Here is a 20,000-nt window from a genome sequence, read left to right as displayed (position 1 = left end):
AGTCCAAAAGATTTCATTAACATTTTGGCAGCAAAACCATCCAGTATCTATGGTATATGTCATTCCAGTGAGAGTAGGTTCAAACCATCAACACAGGTAAGATTTAGTTTTATATTGATCCTATGACACAAGAAGACATTATGATGATGGTTGTGGCGTAAAGGACCTGGCTCCTAATGTATATGTCTTGCTTTCTCCTTGTCTCTCTTTTTTAACTTTGAGTGTATTGATTCCAGAACTTATGTCAGGTAAAATGTACACTACATATGTTTCTTATCTAGCTGAAGTTTTTAATGTAATAGTTATGCAACTAGCTATGCACACTGTAACTAATTATCAGGCTGAGATTATCAATCTGCATTCATCTAGTGACTGAGTTAACAGAGACATGGATGTACACACAACACACATAAGCACATATATACAAAGACAAACATATAGTATTTGCATAGTTATTTGTAAACATAGAATATATAGTAGCTTCATTCTGTGTTTGTGTGTGCGTGCATATGCACATGCATACATACATACATACATACATACATACATAATTGCTAACCAAGTGTGGCGTCCTATATGGGACAGTGCAATATTGTACCCCAGCATTGTAACCTATTTGCTGTATGAGTAGGAATTTATGTTTGTTTTTTTTTAACCAAAAATTGATAATAATGGTCAGTGATCAGTTTGTAGCCTAAACATTTCTACTGTGAAAAAATCTCTGAAATTTCTTCATGGCAAAAATGATTGTTAGAGCTTCTTTCTGCATTAATGGTTTTTCTGGGCTTTAAGAAGTTAAAGTGGATGAGTCCAGCAGTATACCACCAAACAGTCACCATACCCATCCTTTTGAAGAGCTTGGATTTAGGGAAAGTTTTCGGTGCTTTATTTTGGTCCAACTACTGTGAAGAACTTTTTTTTTTATCATTGTACAGAATCCACTTGTCATTGCAAGCTACAACACAGTCAAGAAATGGATTAGTCTGGTTACAGAGAAGAAGCAATGAGCAAATTTCATATCTGCGCATTTTCTAATTTTCATTCAAATTGTGTGGTACCTATTTGTTGAGCTTTTTTGATTTTCTGATCGCATGCAAATGGTTGCTGGCAGTTTTCTGGCTAACTTGAAGTTCTTTTGCTAGTTTTCAAGTGGTTTTACATGGATCTTTCTCAATGACAGTGTTTAACTGACTATCACCAATGACAGATGGGCGTCCACTACGCTCACGAACTTCAAGGCTCAGGTCCCCACTGCAAAATCATTTAAACCCTTTTTGAGCTGATCACTCACTAGTCATTTCCTCATCAAACATTTTGTTGATATCGTGAGCAGTTTCAGCTGCTTTGCACCCTTTTTCTAAGTTGAATAGCAAAATTGCTCAAATATCATGCTTCGACAAGTTTCATTTCAGATGATTTTAACAACGGTGAAAAAAATATCAATATTAATTTATTGATGCATTTGGGCAAGTCTATGTTTGTATTATTAGATAATTGCAAAAAATGTTTTAAAAAATTCGAAACTCTGCAAAAATCCCGTACAAATTCTTTATGGTTCAAAACATTGCTTACTTTTTATTCAACCTGATATATACATAGTTATGGTAAATGTCTTTAACAAAAGATGCTCCACACTGGACTTGAATCAAAGTCCTCATGGTTGTAAAATGAACTTCTTGACCTCTCATAACCATCATTGTTGTATGTCTGGTTTCCATATGTTATGTCAGTAGTTCTCAGCCAGGGTCCATAAGACTCTTGTGGGGAGGGGGCAAACAAGCTTTTGGGGGGATCCACACCAGCATAATAGTAAACTGGGTCCACAGTAACATTTTATAAGTGTAGGAAAAAATTCTGCTTTAGATTTATTAATTTCAAGAAACAGCATGGTTTCTTTCTTTCCCTGACATTTTACCATAGTTCATCCTACACAAGTAGAATGTGTGATGAACAAAACAGGAATTTCGAAAGAAGCATCTATAAAACTAGTTTTCAGATATCAAATAGCTATGGGGGTTCCCCAGAACAGAATAGTAATCAGAGGAGTCCATAAGTATAAAATGTTGAGAAACACTGTGTTAGATGAATCAGCACAGTCCAAAACAGCTCTTATTTGGAGTTACTGGCCTTCTAAATGTGGTGGAGGCTCTACATTTCACTATAGTTTATTTTGGCTTGTTTTCTACAGCTGGATACCATTCCTTTCACTGACTACCTTTAAAGTCTTGCATTGGATCCATTTTATCATGGCACCTGTACAAGAAAAGTTCAAGTCTTTTCCTTGCCATAGAATCAGTGAAAGGCATCCACTTAACTAGATTTTTATCTGAGAGTTCCTGCCATCTGTAAGATGATCAATACCTTAGCCTCTCTATAACATCTGCAAGTTTCAAAGAATTTATATGATTAAGGAGAAAAATCAGGATAATTTTCCTCCACTTTCATCTCACATTAAATCTTATCTGTCTGTCTGTCTGTCTGTCTTTCTTTATTTACTTATTTATTTATTTGTTTATTTATATATTTCCAGAATACTCCAGGACCAGGAACATATAAACCAGGAAAGGCTGTATTTGAAGACATAAACAAAAAATCATATGGAGTCGTTGGAATAATTGATGCCCGGATTCCAAGAAAAGAAACAAAATTTGTTAGTACTTTTTTTTTTTGTCTCTGTAAAATAACTGAGTGCTGGCATTTGAATTATGGTTTTCACAATGACTTCATTGTCGGTGGAAGTGAGGATTTACAGCAACAAAGAGTTTAATCATAGCTGGCATTGCGTACTTCTACACCCCACTCAGCTTTGATTAATCAAATTTCTATTAACCAACCAAACACCAAAAGAAAACACCCCGAAACTAAATGTCAAAATTTCTCGTGTGCCAGTTCAGCAAACCACTCACCCCAGATACACAGATACAGGATACTCAGAGGGTCAGGCCAACATTCCCCACTCTCACCCCAAAATATGAAAACACTGCACATGCTGGTGCCACATAAAATGCACTCGTGCCAGTGCCATGTAAAATACACTTGTGACAGTGCTATGTAAAATGCATTCATGCTTGTGCCACATAAAATGCACTTGTGTCAGTTTTATCTGCATGCACCCATGCTGGTAGCATGTAAAATGCACCCAGCATACTCTGTAAGGTGGTTGGCATTAGGAAGAGCATCCAGCTGTAGAAACCATGTCAAAACAAATTGGAACCTGGTGCAGCTCTCCAGCTAACCAGCTTGGGTCATTCTGTCCAACCCATGCTAGCATAGAAAACAGATGTTAAGTGATGATGATGATGTGGAAAAGTTTGGTTCAACACAGACCCTTATACCATGGTTGACATACTTCCTCATCAATGCTGGAAAGGACCACATATTTCAAGATTTAAATCAGTCAAAAGTAAACTGTCATTTGTGGGACTTTCTAACTGTTATGCCAATGAAAAATTACCATGAAATTTTTTAGGAATGCATCCCTCCCCATCCACACTGTTGATGAATCATGTCTCATGTGGCCCACTTCTTAGAAAAAGGTTACCTGTGCTTAGTATAAATGTTAAGGTGTCAGGCTACCCTTAGATATAGAGATAGGATATATATTAGCGACAGAGGCAGCATTAATACCAAGAGGTAATATTTATCCCCACTTAAACATGGATGTTCTATTAGAACAAACTATACTTCTGTGGTTACCATGAGAGAAACTCTCTTATAGACTTTTGGTGCAAAATACATTCTTGTTTACATCGCTAGTGGGAATCTGCTGGCACTGTTATTCTGTATATCGCTGGGAGGGAGATGAGACTCTACTATCTCTAATGGTTGAGCATCCATCTTTGACAAGACCAAGGAAGGTCAAAATCACATGATTTGGTTGTCTTGGCACTGGAGTTCTTGGGGATTCATCTCCCCAGCACCAAAAGTCAGAATGAGAGTTTCTCTCGTGGTATCTACTGCAGTATAGTTTGTTCTAACAGAACATCCAGGTTTAAATGAGAATAAATATTACCTCACAGAGATAGAATGTCCAGCATGTCAGTCCAGCACCTCCACCCTATCTCAGGATGTTCAGTGGGACAATCCAACACGCCCCCCACCAACCAATCCAGATATACAGGCATAAAATGTCAAGGGCGTCAGTCCAATGCAAATCTGTACCCCAGATGTACACACAGAGGACCCACAGTGTATCTGTTTGAATCTAGCCTTTGTCTTCACCAGTATTTCAGCCATTCTTTTGTTCTTTTATTATTTTACTTGTTTCAGCTATCAGACTGGGGCACTGCCTTGAAGAATTTTAGTCAAACAAATCAACCCTAATACTTGTATTTTTTAAGCCTTACTGGTATCAGTTCCTTTTGGTGAACCACTAAGTTACTGGGAAGCAAACACACCAATACCAATTGTCAAGCAGTGACGGAAGACACACAGACATACACAAACACACACACACACACACATGCACGTATATATACAATGGGCTTCTTTCAGTTTCCATCCACCAATTCCACTCACAAGACTTTGCTCAACCCAAGGCTTTTTGTAGAAAACACTTGCCTAAGGTGCCAGGCAGAGGGACTGAACCCAGAACAATTATGTAGTTGAGAAGCAAACTTCTTACCACATAGCCATGCATGTGCCATGTTCACATTTTAATGTGAAGTGACCCTAAAAATTAAATCTTAAAATATTTGACCCACTCCAGTATCAAGTAAAGAAGGTGTCAACTTTGGAATCTTTCATTTTTTTTTCTTTTACTTGTTGCAGTCATAAAACTGCAGACAAGCTGGAGCAGCACCTTAAAGAATTTTTAGTTGAATGTATTGACACCAGTACTAATTTTTTTAAAACTCTGGCACTATTTCTATCAGTTTTTTTGCCAGACTGCTAGGTTACAGGGATATAAACATACCAGCACTGGTTGGCAAGTGTACAAACACAGACACAAAGACACACACACGCATGGATAATATATATATACTTTTATTCTTTTACACGTTTCTGACATTTGACTGCAGCCATGCTGGAGCACTGCTTTAAAGGGATTTTTAGTCAAAGAAATCAACCTCAGGACTTATTCTTTGTTAGCCTAGTCCTTATTCTATCAGTAACTTTTGACAAACAGCTAAGTTACAGAGGCATAAGCATAACACCATCAGCTGTCAAGCAATGATAGAGGGACAAACACAGGTACAAAGACACACACACACACACACACACAAATGCATATACATACATATATATATATATATATATATATATATATATATATATATATATATATATAGCAGGCTTCTTTCAGTTTCCATCTACCAAATCCATTCACAAGGCTTTGGTTGGCCCAAGGCTATAGTAAAAGACACTTACCCAAGGTGCTATGCCATGGGACTGAGCCTGGAACCATGTGGTTAGGAAGCAAGCTTCTTACCACATGGCCATGCTTGTGCCTATATATATATATATATATATATATATATATATATATATATATATATAGAGAGAGAGAGAGAGAGAGAGAGAGAGAGAGAGATGGAAAATGGAATATACAAGAAATTTTATTATTCACAGCGACCGTTATGATGCATCTTGCAAATGAGATACTGTACAACTGGTTGTGGTGTGTCCCTTGGTGCAGACAAATCTCTTCGGATGATATTATAAGAGGTATCTCATTAAATAATGGCTTAAACATACTGTCACTAACAACATGTTGTATTAAAACTAATCAAAACAGAGTTTAATCAATGAGAGACCCCTTATAACATCACCTGAGGAGATGCATCTACATTGAGGGATGCACCACAAGCAGTTGTACAGTATCCTACTCACAAGGGATCAGAGCAAGATGCATCAAAAGGATCGTTGTGAGCTATAAAGTTTCTCATATATTCCATCTCCCATCTCTATATCATTTCTTATACATACATACATACATATATATATATATATATATATATATATATATATATATATTTTTAAATTCAATAATAGGATGAACCCTTTTGAGGCATTATTTTATAGTAATGCCCTAATATAAATAAATATATATATATATATATATATATATATATATATATATATATATATATATATATATATATATATATATATATATCAACTGAATAAAGTTTCAATTCCTTTTGATTGGAAAAAAACTATCTCCAAATTTGAGGCACATCAATGGGGACGCAATTTGCTCCAGTTTTCACGAACTCAATATTGGGATACTCGGTACAAAACCTATATAAAAAATTTGAAGAAAGCTACAGCATGATCTTTAGAGGACATATAGAGGACACATGGAAAAGATACCTCGATAGTTGTTTCCCAATTTGGACCAAATCCCTAGAAAAACTGGAAGAATTCAGCACCCTCCCCAACAATCTATATCCTAGTCTCAAATTCACAAGAGAAATGAGCAACACACAATTACAATTTCTTGACATAATGATAATTAAAAATTCAACATGAACAGACACGATAAAACATTCACAGTATCCAAGTGTAATGATAACAGATGTGAAACATGTCAATACATGCATACGGGTAGATCCATTAGAACAAAAAATGGACAGATTTTCACAAATGCAGATATGAACTGTAAAAGCAGAAATTTGATCTACTGCATTAAATGCCCAAATTGCAAGGAATCATATATAGGCAAGACAGGGAATATATTATCGGAACGCCCACGAGTCCAGAGACAACAAATTCAGAACACAAATGTTCGCCAAATTCCATTAAGTGAACGTATAGAGACATGTGGTCAGAAAATGTTTTTAACTTTTCCTTTCCACAAACTACATAACACAAGTGAGGTTTGAAGAAAGATAAAAGAAAAACATTTTATTAAAATGTTCAAACCTGTTCTGAACAGAAATAACAACAATAATATAACAGCCAGTTAATGATGTGGATTAAAAAATATCTTTAACATATGAATATAAACAAATTACAGAAGACTCCCACCAATTGAAAAAAAAAAAATGATTGAAACCAACTAAGTTTGCTCACTCATAAAACCATTACATGTAAACTGCAAGCTAATTGGTTAAAATAAAGGCAGGATCTATGCCAGTAATATCTGTGTGCCTGGCAAACCATGACATTTAAGAAGCATGCTGATTGGTCAAAACTGTATTCCAAAATTTCAGCTTGTTGGAACCTTCTAAAAGGTACAAAAAAGCAGTCAGTCATTTTACTACAGTTGTCAAGAACTCAACTGTGAGTTAAATACATTTTGAAATCTGATGAATACTGCGAACGTATGAAAGCGCTAATTGAACTTTATAAACATTACTAAATATTTTTGTTAATGTTAAACACACTTCAACATTGTAAAAAACATTTTTTAATACAATAATAAAAAACATGACAACAACCAGACCATATTGTAACTTTATTGAACTGATATATTATTCTATACATATTTACACAAATCTGGAAAAAAAAAAGAAAAAATATATATATATATATATGCAGGAGTGGCTGTGTAGTAAGAAGCTTCCTTACCAGCTACATGGTTCCAGGTTCAGTCTCACTGCATGGCACCTTGGGCAAGTGTCTTCTGCTATAGCCTCAGGCTGACCAAAGCCTTGTGAGTAGATTTGGTAGAGGGAAACTGAAAGAAGCCTGTCATATATGTGTGTGTGTGTGTGTGTGTGTATTCGTGTCTCTGTGTTTGTCCCCCCCACCACCACCACCATTGCTTGACAACCAATGTTGGTGTGTTTATGTCCCCATAACTTAGCTGTTCGGCAAAAAAGACCAATAGAATAAGTACTAGGCTTACAAGGAATAAGTCCTGGGGGTAGATTTGTCTGACTAAAGGCAGTGCTCCAGCATGGCCTCAGTCAAATGACTGAAACAAATAAAAGAATAAAAGAATATATATAAAATAAGGAAAGCAGCTATATATATATACACAAAGGGCTTCTTTCAGTTACTATCTACTAAATCCACTCACAAGGTCTTGGTCAGCCTGAGGCTATAGTAGAAGACACTTGCCCAAAGTGTCATGCTGTGAGACTGAAGCAGAACCATGTGGTTGGGAAGCAAGCTTCTTATCACACAGCCATGCCTTGTTATCCCGGACATGTTTGTGACCTAATTTCCATAATTGCTGTTTCCTGACATAATGAGTAAAAGTATCACATGAAGCTGTGTTGAATGAAATATATTTGTATAGTCATATTTAACACACTTGAATACACTCAGATTTGGGAAAACTTTTCTTCTCTTAGACAAACATTTATGTAAATATATATGTAAATATATTAAAAGTATGTATATATGTGTGTATTTATATTTATAACTTAGCCTTATGTACTTTCTAAAATCTCTAACGAAGCCTAGAGAAACACCCAAGTACTTCAATTTCATCTACTTCAGTCCACTGGAGGGATAAAGGCAGAATGAGGTATTTTTGCCTCTTGGCTGAAACAGCTGTAAGATATTATCCCAACCAATCTCTATTGCTATTTGCTATGTTATATTTTAGTAATTACTGATATTTTATATTTTATATATTATATATGTAAGGCATAATATGTCATATATGTATGTATGTTGTTATAATTGTCCTTTTAGTAAATAAATAAATTGACATAATATAATGTCTATAAGTTGATCAATACCACCTATTAATCCCTTCCATTTTCTTATTGCTCTATTTAAATATATATATATATATATATATATATATATATATATATATACCAACTTAGAAAATGGAGGAGAATATGTGGTACTCATCAACTTGTATATGTATATGTATAAATATATATATATATGTATGTATGTATGTATATATATATATATATATATATATATATACACACATACATATATATATTTATATGTATATATGTATATATAGGTTACTTGTACACATACATACATACGCTCCCATACACACATACAGGTACATGCATTTGCATGCACACACACACACACACATACACCATTCTCGCATACTCACATGTACCTGTGCAGCCTAGTTCAGCTAGGTCACAGTTATTATCTCTTTTACACTCAGCCTCTTTCTTCTAACCATTTCATCATGTTGAACCATTAATCCCTACATGTTTTTTTTCTCTTTCCGTTTTTTTTCCATTTCCCCTCTGTTTTTTCCCTCTTAATCCTTTCTGTCGAAGAGTGTAGGCTCAAATTGTTGAAGACTTTTCCATTCTTCCCAAGTGTTAAACAACTACACCTGCTTGTTCTTCCTTCACCTGCTTGTCGTTTGTTTTCTGTAAATTTGAACTACATATATATATATATATATATATATATATATATATATATATATATATATATATACATATATATATATATACACACATATATATATATATATACATATATATATATATACATATATATATATATATACATATATATATATATACATATATATATATATATATATATATATATATATATATATATATATATATATATATATATATATACATATATATATATATACATATATATATATATATATATACATATATATATATATATATATATATACATATATATATATATATATATATATATATATATATATATACATATATATATATATATATATATATATATATATATATATACATATATATATATATATACATATATATATATATACATATATATATATATATATATATATATATATATATATATATATATATATATATATATATATATATATATATATATACATACATATATACATATATATATATATATATGTATGTATGTATGTATGTATGTATGTATGTATTATATCAGGCACGTGTCATCAGTAATTGCTCAGGGTAGGCAGTTGGTGACCTTTATGTAGTAAAACACGCAATAAAACAAGCAAAACAAAGGCGCACGACTGAGTTGTAGGCAGATTTACTTCTGTCTTTATAGCATGTAATGAAAATGTTGTAGGAGTGTACTACAGCATTATTATGTGTAGCTTAGATACTGAGATTGAAAAGCAAGGATGAATTATGCCTATCTAATCTATAAAAAAATATATTTTGCATTTTATACATAATAATCAGAGTAACCTTCACGATTTTATTGAATTAGGTCCATATTTTGCCATGAAAGGAAAATATTGCTATTGATCTATTTTATCCAAGGTAGGCACTGCCTACCTTACCTACCTAGACAGCACATCCCTGGTATAAATATATATATATATATATATATATATATATATATATATATGGGAGAATATACAAATAATAACAACAGACGAGGACAGGTGGTGTAAATAACAAAAGTATATATTAGTATGACGCTCGGGAATACGGAAAGTCTTTGACGTTTCGAGCTACGCTCTTCAACAGAAAGAATACGGAGACAAGGAGAAAAACACAGAGAAAAAAAATTGAATAGTGTTCAGTCAAGAGGGAGAGAGAGAGAGAGAGGAATAGATAGATAGATAGATGATGGAAACCAACTCTTGACCAAGTAAGACCACTTCCTAAACCCAGTAAGCACATGCAAATGTTCCAAGAGTCCAAGGAGTTCCTGTGCATGAATTTATTTTGCATGTGTAAAGTGTTGCACAACACTGAACACACTTTACCATGAAACCAGCTATGAAAACAGGGAACCAAAAGGGTTTTTTTTTTTTATACATTTTTACCATCTCCTAGCTGGAAGTTCTAACACAAACAAGGGATCCTGCACTCCCAGTGGCTCAGTGGTTCACATATCAGTTAACCCACAGCTGGGAACCTAACAGGTGCTACTACTCCAGGTCAGAAGAGATTTAGGAATAACAATGGTTAAAAAGTAGTTCCACACTCCTCAAAACCCTGCAATAACCATACCTGGGCCCCACTACTGGATGGAGTTTAGAGTCTTACCGAGGACACAAGACAAATATATTCTTTTATTCTTTTACTTGTTTCAGTTATTTGACTGTGGTCATGTTGGAGCACCACCTTAAAGGGTATTTTAGTCAAATAAATCAACCCCAAGACTTATGTTTTGTAAGCCTAGTACTTATTCTATCAGTAACTTTTGCCAAACCACTAAGTTACGGGGACATACACACACCAACATCAATTGTCAAGCAATGGTAGGGGAACAAACACAGACACAAAAACACACACATGTAAATATATATACATATATATACATTATGGGTTTCTTTCAGTTTCTGTCCACTCTCAAGGCTTTGGTTAGCCCAAGGCTATTGAAGAAAACACTTGCCGAAGGTACCACACAATGGGACTGAACCCAGAACCATGTGGTAGGGAAGCAAGCTCCCTATCATGCAGCCATGCCTATGCCTATATATATCTTCAGCATCATCACCATTTAACATTCCCTTTCTATGCTGGCATGGGTCGGACGGTTTGACAGGAGCTGGCTAGACAGAAACCTGCACCATGTTTCACTGTCTGTTTTAGCATGGTTTTTACAGCTGGATGCCCGTCCTAACACCAAACACCCTGCAGAGTAGACTAAGTGCTTTTTAAGAGGCACCAGCACCGGCAGGGTCACAAGTAACTTGCAAGACAAAGGTAAGAGGTATGCATTGCATGTATATTATTCAGTATATTGAAGGGTATATATATATATATATATATATATATATACGATGGACTTCTTTCAGTTTCCGTCTACTGAATCCACTCACAAGGCTTTGGTCAGCCCTATGCTATAGTAGAAGACACTTGCTCAAGGGGTCATGAAGTAGGACTGGACCCAGAACCATGTGGTTGAGAAGCAAACTTCTTACCACACAGCCACATACCTCTTACCTTTTTCTCTTTGCTCTCTCCAGAATGCATCTTTATTCCATGCACAATCCTGGATCTACCAGCATTCAGTTTCATTTTCCCTCAATATGGAGTACTGCATAACAATTTAGTCTCTCTTCTCACCTTACTGTACCACTTAACCACTCTTTCTGATCATGTATTTACCTAAAAAAGACCTGATCCAACTGGATTTAATTGGACCCTCCTACCCTCCTGGACATTATGAACCACAACAAATATCATTGATGAGGAGCATTCTTTCCACCTATACTTCTCCAATGATGGAATACCCAACTTATAGAGTCTTCATTTTATATGAGGCTCCAATTGTTGGAACATCCCAGAAACAGCTGTATCATTTTGTACTATTTTTACCAATTGTGATGTAACTAAATTTTAGATTGAATTAATCTAAAACATACTTGTCCTGCCTTGACTAATTGTTTGCCTTTCCATACTACTTTAACCTATACTTACTGACTCAACGGGATGTTGCCTATTGACCATTTTGAACATGATAATCACACAACCACAACTTCAACTTGTGTTCTAACTGAAATTTTGATGGCACACCTATTTGAGCACTCAGAACGCATACCTATTAGTTTGAGTCTCCTTGACCTAAATTCCTCATATCTTATATATATACTCTTTTACTCTTTTACTTGTTTCAGTCATTTGACTGTGGCCATGCTGGAGCAAAACCTTTAGTTGAGCAAATCGACCCCATGACTTATTCTTTGTAAGTCGAGTACTTATTCTATCGGTCTCTTTTGCCGAATCGCTAAATTACGGGGACGTAAACACACCAGCACTGGTTGTCAAGCGACATTGGAGGGACAAACTCACACACACACATATATATATACATATACATATATACGATGGGCTTCTTTCATTTTCCGTCTACCAAATCCACTCACAAGGCTTTGGTTGGCCCGAGGCTATAGTAGAAGACACTTGCCCAAGGTGCCACGCAGTGGGACTGAACCCGGAACTATGTGGTTGGTAAGCAAACTACTTACCACACAGCCACTCCTGCACCTCCACATATATATAATATATATGTGATGGACTTCTTTCAGTTTCCATCTACCAAATCCACTCACAAAGTTTTGGCTGGTGTGAGGCTGCAGTCGTTGACACTTGCCCAAGGTGTCACACAGTGAGACTGAACCCAGAACAGTGTTATTGGGCGGCGGCGGTGGTGGTGGTGGTGGTGGCGGCGGGCACTTGTGGTTGACCCAAAATCATACTTTCTGTGATTAGCAAGTTGTAAAACATTTGGAACTTTCTGTTCTCAATTAGTTTATTGACTTATTACTTGGGCAATATTTTAAACAAAAAATTGCTTGATTTTAACCTCATTTTCATACATTTTTAACCTCATTTTCTAATTTTATTCAGAGATTTTAGCCTCATTTCAACTTTATCATTATCAATAAATTAGGGAGTTTACTCTAGTTCTGATTACTTGAAGATATACGAATATTATCAAAACAATTTTTGAAAATAACCACCGTGGGAATTTACTAGAGTACAATATGATATAATGCTTTATATTTGTAGGCAAAAGGTTCCTGTCTTTTGCAAAGATTTTTCCCAGCATTGAAAAACAGCAACTAATGTCACTTTGCTTTGTATCAGATCTGCATATTCTGAAGCTTTGGGGTTCATTAGCTGAATTATTGAATTGATTTGTTTTTTATAGGATCTGAAATCAATGTAATTCATGGTGCAACATGGGTCTTCATTGAATTTCAGTTGTTTGAGGTTTTTGTGAGCATCGTAAATGTTGAAGGTTGTTGACTCAACTTTCAAAATCAGCTCTTTCAACTGCAGATAGTTCGAACAGACTTGGGTGGGATTAGTCCTGATGTCTCTGCACTAAAATGCCTTCATCCTTGAAATTCTCTGCAATTTTGGTAACTCCTGCAAGGTTCTTGGCATAGTAATTTCAGGCATCCAACCAGCTGCCCCATCTGGTCACAAATGGCTGAAACAGGTATCCAATTGTTACCCTGCACGTGTAAGCAAAAGCAGGGTATTGTAATCGCTTGTCTCTGTCTGTTTGTCTGTATGTTTGCAAAATCACTGGGAAACGCCTGAAGGGATTTTTACCAAATTTGGCAGAAATACTCATTGGGTGAGTGGCTCGAAATGATGAAAATTTGGTTTGTTTATTTTCAAACATACATAAAAACATACATAGATATGTGACTCTGTGTGTGTGTGTGCACGCGCATGCATGTGCATACAGTGATGAAGTTGATTCCTTGATTTCACCAAAGTATAAGTACTTATAATGGTGATACTTAAAAAAAACATTTTCATTAAATCAACTTACAAATTTCCTATCAAGCAAGTTTAGTCAAACACTTACAAAGCATAATTCAATTGAATTAGAAAGCATGGGTAAACAACACATTATAAACCACACTGTAATTTGCGAAAAAATTCTGCATGCAGGGTATGCATCACATCTCCAATGCCTTTTTTTTCCATTTTGAATTACTCTGGATGGTGTTTTTTACAGCAGCAACCTTGATGGTGGCAATCAGACAATCGATTGCAGGATAGAAGGCCTTTATTTTTAGAGCACAGTTGTGCAGTAGGTGGGAGAAATAGGTTACATGGAAGAGCTTAGGGCACATAGCTTGCAATGTTTTTCCAATAGCTACCATCAGCACCAGACAATAGTAAACAGCATCAGACAATAGTAGGAGAAAATTTTCTCTTGGAACTGCTATACTTTTTAGCAAATCATTTATGATCTGAGCAATGACTGTGAAAGTTAAAGCTGATTTGAATCGTAAACATTCTATTAAGAAGGGATTTTTTTGAGGATTTTTAACTGAACCAATAAGTATATTAAAGTACATTAACAATTTTTTTGTCATCAATTTCAGTTTCATCAATAATTAAAAATACATTTTCATCAGTTAGACAGCTCTTGCAGTTAGACAGCTCTTGCACTAAGCATATCAACATATTTTTGGTACATAGATTGAGATGGCAGTGGATTATTAATAGAATCAAAGAGACTTCTTGAACTTAGATTAGTGAGCTTGTGCAAAGAAATGTCAGCTTCAACAAACACTTTGGTTGTCATTGAACCTTAAGATTTATCATTTTCAGTAAATTCAACGATCTGGTAGGGAGATGTTCAATTTTAGTAGTCTTTTTTAGATAGTTTTAATGTTTTTGGCTTATTCTCTGCAACTCAATGCCTTTTATCACATTTGACATCAATGTGGCATAGTCTGCAGTGTAACTGGTTATTGTGAGTCAATACAAATTCTTTTGAAAATATTCTTGTAAATTCAAGGGCTTTTGCCTTCTGACTTGTTTTTGGATTTGGCTTTTGAGTTAAGAATAGAAAAATCATAATAATCAAATTTAAAATTACTTGAAACAAGAAAAAAGCAGCTCAGTGACAAAAGAACGCCAAAAAAGATCCAGCAATGCAAAAGCAAAAGAAAATGATTCAATACAATTAACCTCAGATAAAAATTTACTTCATACTTAACAACAGATTTAAATGCTAAAACATTAGAGGAAGATGTTGTGCTGTTTCTTGCAATAAACCCATCTAAAGCAAAATTTTACATGGACCCTTAATATACTACCATAGACCCCCAATTTATTCTTTTGGTTGCGTGAACCCCTTTGTTTACAATTTTATTCTGGTGAACTCCCATAGCCATTCAATGTTTAAAAACTAGTTGTATAGATACTTCTTTCAAAATTCCTATTTTGTTTTTCACGCATTAACTTGCATAGGTTTGCAATAGAACGCAGATGACCGAAACAAGTAAAAAGATGAAATTCAAACCTATCTACCACAAAATAAAATATTTCTTTGATCTTTTCTTCTTTTCTGTTTAATTTTTCTACGTCCAGAATCGGAACCCAGGTCCTGGTACTTATGAAATCAAAAGTGGAATTGATTCTCTCTTGCAAAAAGTTGTTGGTAATCGTGGTCCATATGAGCTCTTCACTGGTCCTCGAACTCTAGCCCTCCAGACAGGCAAAGTAAGTATTGCTTTCATTATTGTAGTTGTTGTTGTTGTTGATGTTGCTATTTTTAGCATTATTATTATTATTATAAAGGCAGTGACCTGACAGAATCATTAGTATGCTGGGCGAAATGCTTAGTGGTATTTCACCTGCCTTTATGTTTTGAGTTCAAATTCTGCCTAGGCTGACTTTGTTTTTCATCCTTTTGGGGTTGATGAAATAAGTACCAGTTGAGTACTGGGGTTGATGTAATCAGCTAACCTCTCCCCCAAAATTTCAGGCCTTGTGCCTTTAGTAGAAAGGATGATTATTATTATTATTATTATTATTATATTTTACTTCTCAGAGCTCTCAATCTTACTTGCTCCTGTTAATTCTGTGAGAGCAGACAGCAACCTGTTGTCAAAGGTCTCACAATGTCTCATAGGATCTCTTTCCATAAATTAAAAGACTTGGTACCTAGATGTTAAGTATCGTGGAAGATACTTAACACCCAAGTTCCAATCTCAAAATCCTCATTGTCCCCAATGAAGTAGTTTTTTTAGCATGCTCTACACACATGCCAGTTCCAGTCCCTCCAACATATTTCTCAAACTTGATTGTTAGTCCCCTTCAAGGCCCCTACAACCACTGGGATAACAGTTACTCTCTTTGTTGCCCATATTCTTCCAATTTCATCTTTTAATATTTTTGCACCTTTCCCTGCTCTTTGTCACCTGTGCACACTAAATAACGTCTCTCTTTATGCATTACATCATTGTGACATAGCAATAATAAACTTAAACCTATGCATGCATATCAGGCTATAGCAATATCTATAACCTTAGTTTCCTTTTTTCTTTTATTCACCACAATTTATTATTGAAAATGTCACACAGTATCCAATATTTTGATGTTGTTTGTTTGCGCCCTTTTAAAGCCTAGCCAGGCTCATAGGCCCGGTTTCCCGGTTTCAATGGTGTATGTGTTCCCCAGCTGGACGGGATGCCAGTCCATCGCAGCGTTACTCATTTTTGCCAGCTGAGTGGACTGGAGTAACGTGAAATGAAGTGTTTTGCTCAAGAACACAACGCGTCGCCCGGTCCAGGGATCGAAACCACAATCTTACGACCATGGTACTGACACCCTAACCACTAAGCCACGTGCCTCCACATTTTGATGTTGTAGGTTGAAAACATCATGTGTACATAGGATTTGTACTGTCTGTCAAGTTACAACAAAGACCTCAGATTGACAGCACTTTACACACTATGCATGCAGTTGCATGTAATGCCATTTTCTGCAATACACCAAGATTGTAGCGTATTTCTAAAGTGTCCTAATATTCCGATGACAACAGGGACAACCTTTGTGTTTCATTCTCACAGCTGCCTCCATCTTGGTAATCTCAATTTTCAGGTCTCCATATTTGTCGACCTTTTCTCTTTCTTTCATGATATGTTGATCTGGCACTGGCATGTCGATTATTAGGCACTCATGCTCATTCCTCCTAAAGGCTACTAAATCAGGCCTTTGATGCTCTAACACCTTGTCTGTCTGGAAGTCAAAGTCTCTGAGGATCTTTGCCTTCCTGCTTTCATCCATTACCTTTTATGAGGTATTATTATTATTATTATTATTATTATTATTATTATTGTGCAGTAGTTTTATTTTTATAACGTGCTTTCACTTCACTACCGAGCACAGCTCTGTGTGCCTTGGGTATGTGCTGTGGTTTGCTGTGGTGCTCTTATGGTTACTGTATTGAAAGTGTTTTGCGTAGGATGTGTGCAGTACCCAGTAGTGCAATTTTCTGTATGTTATATATATTTGTAAGTCTTGGTGTTTTTGTTATGTATTTGTCTGAATATTTTTTTATTATACCTAAGGCACCTACTATGATAGGAATTGTTTCTGTTTTTAGATTCCACATTCGAGTTACCTCTATTTCCAGGTCTTTGTATTTTGAAAGTTTCCCATTTCTTTTAGGGAAACGTTGTCATCTACTGGTATTGATACATCAACTAGAAAGCATTTTTTTCCTTCATGATCTTATTATTATTTGGTGAGATGGCAGAATTGTTAGCACATTGGACAGAATGCTTGGCAATAATTCTTCTGAATTTACATTCAGAGTTCAAATTCTGCCAAGGTTAACTTTGACTTTCATTCTTTCAGGGCCATTAAAATCAAGTACTGGGGTTGAGATAATCAACTATCCCCCCTACCCCAAAATTTCAGGCCTTGTGCCAAAATTTGAAGCCATTATTATTATTGTTGTTGTTGAGAGAACAGCACACACCATCAAAGTGACACTGGGGTACAAATATACAAAGCCCAATATACCCATCATGACAAGGGTACACCAGGCACATGCATCCTATGTGACAAGTGTACACCAGGCACATGCATCACAACCATATGTATGCAACATGGTGATCTCATATCAAAATAAATAGCACATGACCTTACAGGTGGGGCCCAGTTAGAATTTTCTTCAGGTCGAGTAGCCCATCCTGCTCAAAAGGTCTCTGAATAAGGTTTGTTTAAGGATGTTGAGCAAAACACCCATGTTTCCAAAGGTGAATTATTCAAACCCCAAAGAATTCCTTTCAACACATGTCTATGATGCTCCTCCACTACTTCTGCTTGTGATCAGAGATGCACATATCCTCAGCCACCAAGGGACATTCTCAACTGGTTATGGTCAAACAATTGACAAGCAAATCTGTGGTATTGAGCAGAATATTTGGTGTAGCCCATCTTTTATACCAAGACAAAACAATGTACATGATAACACTTCCAGTCAGTTATCATCATCATCATCATCATCATCATCATCATCAGGGGGCAAGCTGGCAGAATTGTTAACACACTGGACAAAATTCTTAGCAACATTTCATCCTTCCTTATGTTCTGGGTTCAAATTACACTGAAGTCCCTTTTGGGGGTTGATGAAATAAGTATCAGTCATACTCTGGGGTCGATGTTTTGAATTAAGCATGCATTATCCTATAGCTTTGAGATTTTAATGATATGACTATCTTTCATCTTTTTTAGACAAAGGCAGCAAGCTGGCAGAGTTGTTAGCATGCCAGGCAAAATGCTTAGCTGAATTGCATCTGCCTTTACATTCTGAGTTCAAATTCCGACCAGGTCAACTTTGCCTTTCAGTCTTTCAGAGTTGATAAAATTAGTATCAGTTGAGCACTCAGGTTAATGTCATCAATTAAAGCCCTCTCCTGAAATTGCTGGCCTTGTACTAAAATCTGAAATCATTATTTATTTTTGGACATTGTAGGGAGGTGGATCCAGCTGAATTTGGCCAGTTTGAACATAAAACGGGTAGAATATTTTGACCGGACAGGGGTGATTTAAACCTAAAGTATTTAACCCTTTAGCATTTAAACTGTCCATTTTCAGCCCAAATTTTCTACCTGTTTTATGCTCAAACCAGCCAGATCTGGCCTCTCACATCAACCCTACAATGCCATTCTAAAGCTATACAATCACATCATCAAAATTTCAAAGCTATAAGATAATATATATAATTAATTCAAGACAATTTAAGTAAAATAAGCAGTACATTTGGCAGAATAATCTGAATGCTAAAGGAGTTAAACATTGATTGAATTTAAGCTTTTGATTTTTTACCAGAAAGTCTATCCATGTCCTGGTCAATATGAAATGAAATCAGGTATTGATCAATTACTGGAGTCGAGCAAAAACATACAAGGCAAGTTTGGAAAATGTGAGCGCTGGAATAAGCAATTGCACGAGAGAATAGCTTGCATGACATCAGGAAACTATCCTAGAGATGTTGTGAGTATTTATATATATATTGTATGTATTAGGTCATCATCATCATCATCATCATCATCACCACCATCAATAGCAGCAGCACTGTTGTTAGCTTCATCATTATTGTCTTGTCATCAGTGTCATCATAAGAATTATTATTATCATAATCATCATAACAGCAATCATCATCATCGTCATCATCATCATCATCATCATCATCATTGTTGTTGTAATCATTGGCATTGTCTTCGTCATCGTCGTCATTGGTGTTGTCATAGACATCATCATTGTCATCACCATTTTTATGTCACTTTTATCATGCCAGCAAGGGTTGGGAACAAAATCTATTGAGACAGGGATCTATAGCTGGATGCTCCACCGTGTTGCCAGATCTTATCTGTTTCACAAATAACATTT

At 35.5% G+C, this 20,000-nt stretch overlaps 1 protein-coding gene across 4 annotated transcripts in view; it reads left to right on the top strand.

Annotated features, from left to right (window-relative positions):
• LOC106882743 (ciliary microtubule-associated protein 2) overlaps nucleotides 1–20,000 on the top strand; it is a 76,662-nt gene that overhangs the window by 33,198 nt on the left and 23,464 nt on the right. For all 4 annotated transcript variants that reach the window (XM_089341612.1, XM_089341610.1, XM_089341613.1 and 1 more), the window contains exons 5-8: nucleotides 1–96; nucleotides 2,531–2,650; nucleotides 15,687–15,818; nucleotides 19,440–19,604. The exon at nucleotides 1–96 is cut by the window's left edge and continues 27 nt beyond it. In XM_089341612.1, the coding sequence (XP_089197738.1) occupies nucleotides 1–96; nucleotides 2,531–2,650; nucleotides 15,687–15,818; nucleotides 19,440–19,604 (513 nt within the window). The remainder of the gene's footprint in view (nucleotides 97–2,530; nucleotides 2,651–15,686; nucleotides 15,819–19,439; nucleotides 19,605–20,000) is intronic.

The sequence above is a fragment of the Octopus bimaculoides genome, chromosome 25 (assembly GCF_046866305.1).
Source record: "Octopus bimaculoides isolate indiv1 chromosome 25, ASM4686630v1, whole genome shotgun sequence".
Taxonomy (NCBI): domain Eukaryota; kingdom Metazoa; phylum Mollusca; class Cephalopoda; order Octopoda; family Octopodidae; genus Octopus; species Octopus bimaculoides.
This window is presented reverse-complemented; position numbering and strand designations above follow the sequence as displayed.